Source organism: Sitodiplosis mosellana, unplaced genomic scaffold, assembly GCF_009176505.1.
Source record: "Sitodiplosis mosellana isolate CC-2019 unplaced genomic scaffold, AAFC_SMos_1.0 Smas_scaffold_54, whole genome shotgun sequence".
Classification (NCBI taxonomy): Eukaryota; Metazoa; Arthropoda; class Insecta; order Diptera; family Cecidomyiidae; genus Sitodiplosis; species Sitodiplosis mosellana.
The window spans coordinates 340186-344053 of NW_022595296.1; the positions used below are offsets into that span (position 1 = coordinate 340186).

Sequence of the window (3868 nt, forward strand, 5' to 3'; positions counted from 1 at the left end):
TGTTGGATGGATTTCATTGTGCAACTCAAGCGATTGATAAAACTTGAAGTAGGCTTTTGCATTGGAATGAACTGAAAATATAAAATCGACGCATAAGTATTGAGTAGTTTTTTTTGTTAAAGAATGGGATTCACTTAACAATTATTTTTTTATGCTTTTCCAACTAATTTTCGAGTACACTCTGAACTTTTTTCGATTTTAACATTCAGAATCATTCTTCAAGGAGAACGTGATTCTTTCTATTATCCCAAAGCAAGCAGCCGCTACATAGCAGCACAAGCACGTTTCTTTAATTCTAATCCGAAAAAAAATTCATTCAAAAATATCAAGTTCCAACAAACATTCAAGCCCAGACTCACCGTGTTCCAAGCATTCGCTGTCATACACCAATCGAATGTCTTCGTTTTTCACTTTCTGCACATGGCCGTCATCGAAGAAAATCATCTGATGGAATCCATTTTCATCGGGTGCTCCCAACATTCCCGGATATGGTAGATGGTCGTGGCTATGATAGAGTGGAACTATTTTGCACGAGTCTGCATCGATAATGTATGGTAAATCAACGCTTCGACGAAACGCCACTACTCGAGCTTCACTATGAAAATATTCACTCGGCTTGGCAAAGGTTAATTTTTGTTTTGGCAAATCCATTATTTGATCGTCGAAACGCACAGTGACACTTCTCTCCTCCTCATCGTTTTCATTGATGAAACTTTGTTCGGAGACCAATTGACACTTTTTCCACGGAGCAATGACATATTTACTCTTCGATTCGTCTGCCCAACACTGCTGCTTGTTGTCTGATTGACGTGGCAATGCTATTCGAAAAAAAGATTTCGAAAGGTTAGTTTTCAGTGTTAAAAATACACCCAATTTGTTTGTCCACTTACGCGTTGTAACTGAGACGAGGCAGACGTCTTCATCTTCATCGCTGCTTATTGCGATTGCACATGAATTCGCCATTTTGTATGGCTCGAAATCAACCTCAGCAAACAATCAATGCAAACAGTGTGTATGGATTAGATTCTCACACTGGAACAGAATAGAAATACTGTGTGAATGACATTTGAAGCGAATGGGATTCAAAGCAATTTTTTCCCAATTAAAAATTCAATTTATACACAACCCTAGGCAAAGCTCTATGTGTATTTCGTGTGACTTAGATTCATTTGGCATTCATTCGTGGTATACCTTGACATTTCATTGACATTCCAGTTGGCGCCAGAAAAATCACTCAACGCTTGGTTGCAATCAGCAAGAACAAAAAATACTTTACCTTTTTCAGCTTTTTATCCCAATAATGGCGTTCAATTAATTTTTTTTCAATCGAATCTATCGATGTCTGGTTTTTCTTGCTATCACAATTTTGTTTGGATGAACATAAACTTTTCACCAAAAATTACACACAATTTTTTCGTTTGTGTCTTTGCATGCGGAGCGTCCGATGAATACTGAATTAATTGCTTGAGATTATATGCTGCGACGGCTATGATGAGCCACACCAATGGAGTTGTTTGATTTGTATGAAGTTGGTTATGAATGATCACTGAATGAATCTCTCCAAATTTATTGAATTTGAATTGAACGATTAATCGTTTTGAAGATTCTTCACAACTGTAATATCGACAAGAATTATGATTTTTCGATTGTTTTTAAAATGAATTCAAGTTGGACGAAAAGCGGTTTTAAAAATGTAAATTTAATTGACTGAAAAAAAATGAGTATGCATGATCATCATAACAGTAGCACAAACCTTTCGATGGAACCTTCAGATAATTTTCCACTTTGAATTCGCACTTGATTCTACTATTCTCTGTGGAAAAATGGAGAAAATTGAAAATAAATGAACAAACTATTTGGATGAAGAAGTAAACATGGTGTTTTGTCAACCGTTTCGGATATTTATTTCATAGAATTGGATGTTTCCTGACATTTTCTGCTTAGATAATAATTCAAGTTGTTTTCTTAAAGCTATTTTTCGACGAGAGTTTATTTTGAACCAACTTCATTTTGAGTTTGGATTGTGAATGATAAAAATGAATCGAAATAGAAGTAATATTGAATTTGGCGTCGAATTTTACGATGTATCTATTCAGAGCCAGTACAAGAGACTCTTGTCAAGAGTACATGATTTATTTATATTTGAATGTATTTTTTCTTAATTAAATCAAGTTAATTTCGATGTGTTTTTTGGATGGAAATGTGACTGGCTGCTGTTTAGATATTATGTTTAAACTAGAATGTGTTCACCTGAGCTTTAAGACTCATAGCTAAGCAAAAATAGATTTTACTTATTTCATGAAGTTAAATGTATTTTTGATTCTACGAAGTTGACTTAACGTTCAATCGTAACTTTGCAGATATGGTAATAGCTGTACTTTTTGATTTCACGCCATTCATTGCCCAGCCACTTCTGAAAAGCTTCGTAATCGTTTTCGTTACCGAATGCAACTGTTAGCTTCTTCAGCGATGGGCATTCAGCCACAAAAGAAGCCACTTCATCAGACGGAAAACGGCAATTACCAAAATCCACTTCAACTAATGCTGGCGAAGTAATCTTCAATAGTGCACCCTCTTCACGATGTCCAATCGAAGAAAAAGTCAGCTTGGTAAGTTTTTTGTGCTGGCTGATGAAATCAGTCAACGAATGGTCCGACAAGTGTTGAATTGAGGAGAATTTCAAGCTTTCCAGACGCTGTAGATATGTGCTAACGTTCTGAAGGTATTTGGCATCGAAGTGGCCGCCAATGTTCAGAGTTCGTATGTTTGGGTTTAAACGCACGAGCCCCTCAAAATATTTCTTGTTCAAATGGTTCTTTTCATCAGCTGGAAGGAACAGACTCAAATGCCGAAGTTTCGACAAATGAACAGCGGTCTCGTTACAATCTGATTCGTTTTGATGGTTAAATTCCAAGCGACGCACTTTCGGGAACCATTTATCGAGTTCCGACAGCTTGCTTCCCAATTTGCAGCTATCAAAACAAAGTGTTCTAACCTGTGTGAAAGGCTTCCTCAGATCGTCCAGTGTGCTTGTTTTACAGCGTTCAAATTTGATTTCGACCAATGAATCGGCACAGTATTCGTTGACATAAGCATCCATATGTTTATCATGTGTGATGTCCAATTTTGTAATCAAATGTCCGAAGCAGCGGAGCAACTTTAATCGGAATGACCGTGGAATTTGAACCGTTGGTGGAAACATGTTCCGCCCGAAAATCAGTATGGACTTGTATCTCGAATGGATAAAAATCCATTGTTTCCCATACCGACTCGCGAATACCAAATCCGCTGCTGGTTTCAATTGTTTGTTGGAGTCGGAAACATTCAAGAGATCTATAAGGCTTAGATTCTTAAAAATGGGCTCGAGGCAATCAACATTGACGTCTGTCAACTTTGTGGTGCAAAGGTTGGGATCCGGACCAAGCTTTGCCAGCTTTTCTTCCTCTTCCTCATCCATGCGCCGGCGCAATCTTGTGTAATGAATCTTCGTCGGCTGCTGGGCTGTTTTGTTGGATGCACGCTGCTAAAAATCGAATAAACACGAAATTGTTAGATTTCTGGACCCAAATTCTCAATAAAATATGAAAATTTTGCACACAAATCCATTGATTGTGCATCGACTTTGGTTACAATGTCAATTGAACACAAATTTCGAGGTTAAGTTATGCGTTCACAATATGAGCTCTCTCTGCATTGAAACAAAGAATACATGAAACTAGTTTGATGGTCAATATAATGTTTCAACTAATCCTTTCTAATTTCCCAAAAAAATTTAATTTTGATTTTTACCACGTCTGCAGACACGGTCTCGGATGGTTTAGATCGTTTATTCGCCGGTGGGTTGGCTCCTTCTGGTTGTCGCTTCCGA

General features: G+C 37.4%; 2 protein-coding genes across 2 annotated transcripts in view; both read right to left on the bottom strand.

Annotated features, from left to right (window-relative positions):
- The window catches only part of LOC129570365 (uncharacterized), a 2635-nt gene extending 1220 nt beyond the window's left edge, over window positions 1–1415 (bottom strand). The window contains exons 1-4 of the mRNA XM_055449939.1: window positions 1277–1415; window positions 891–1032; window positions 360–818; window positions 26–71 (exon numbers count right to left, since the gene is read on the bottom strand). Of these exons, the coding sequence (XP_055305914.1) occupies window positions 26–71; window positions 360–818; window positions 891–963 (578 nt within the window). The 5' untranslated portion in view covers window positions 964–1032; window positions 1277–1415. The remainder of the gene's footprint in view (window positions 1–25; window positions 72–359; window positions 819–890; window positions 1033–1276) is intronic.
- A 465-nt stretch (window positions 1416–1880) lies between these two features.
- On the bottom strand, window positions 1881–3862 carry LOC129570400 (uncharacterized). The gene is made up of 2 exons (XM_055449988.1): window positions 3790–3862; window positions 1881–3523 (listed from the first exon to the last, which is right to left on the bottom strand). Exon 2 carries the CDS (start codon window positions 3455–3457, stop codon window positions 2336–2338), a length of 1122 nt encoding a protein of 373 aa, XP_055305963.1. The 5' UTR covers window positions 3458–3523; window positions 3790–3862; the 3' UTR covers window positions 1881–2335.
- Window positions 3863–3868: the final 6 nt, after the last annotated feature.

Excerpts from the sequence above, each read along its gene's own strand:
- LOC129570400 (XM_055449988.1), bottom strand. The coding sequence starts at position 3,457 with ATGGATGAGGAAGAGGAAGAAAAGCTGGCAAAGCTTGGTCCGGATCCC.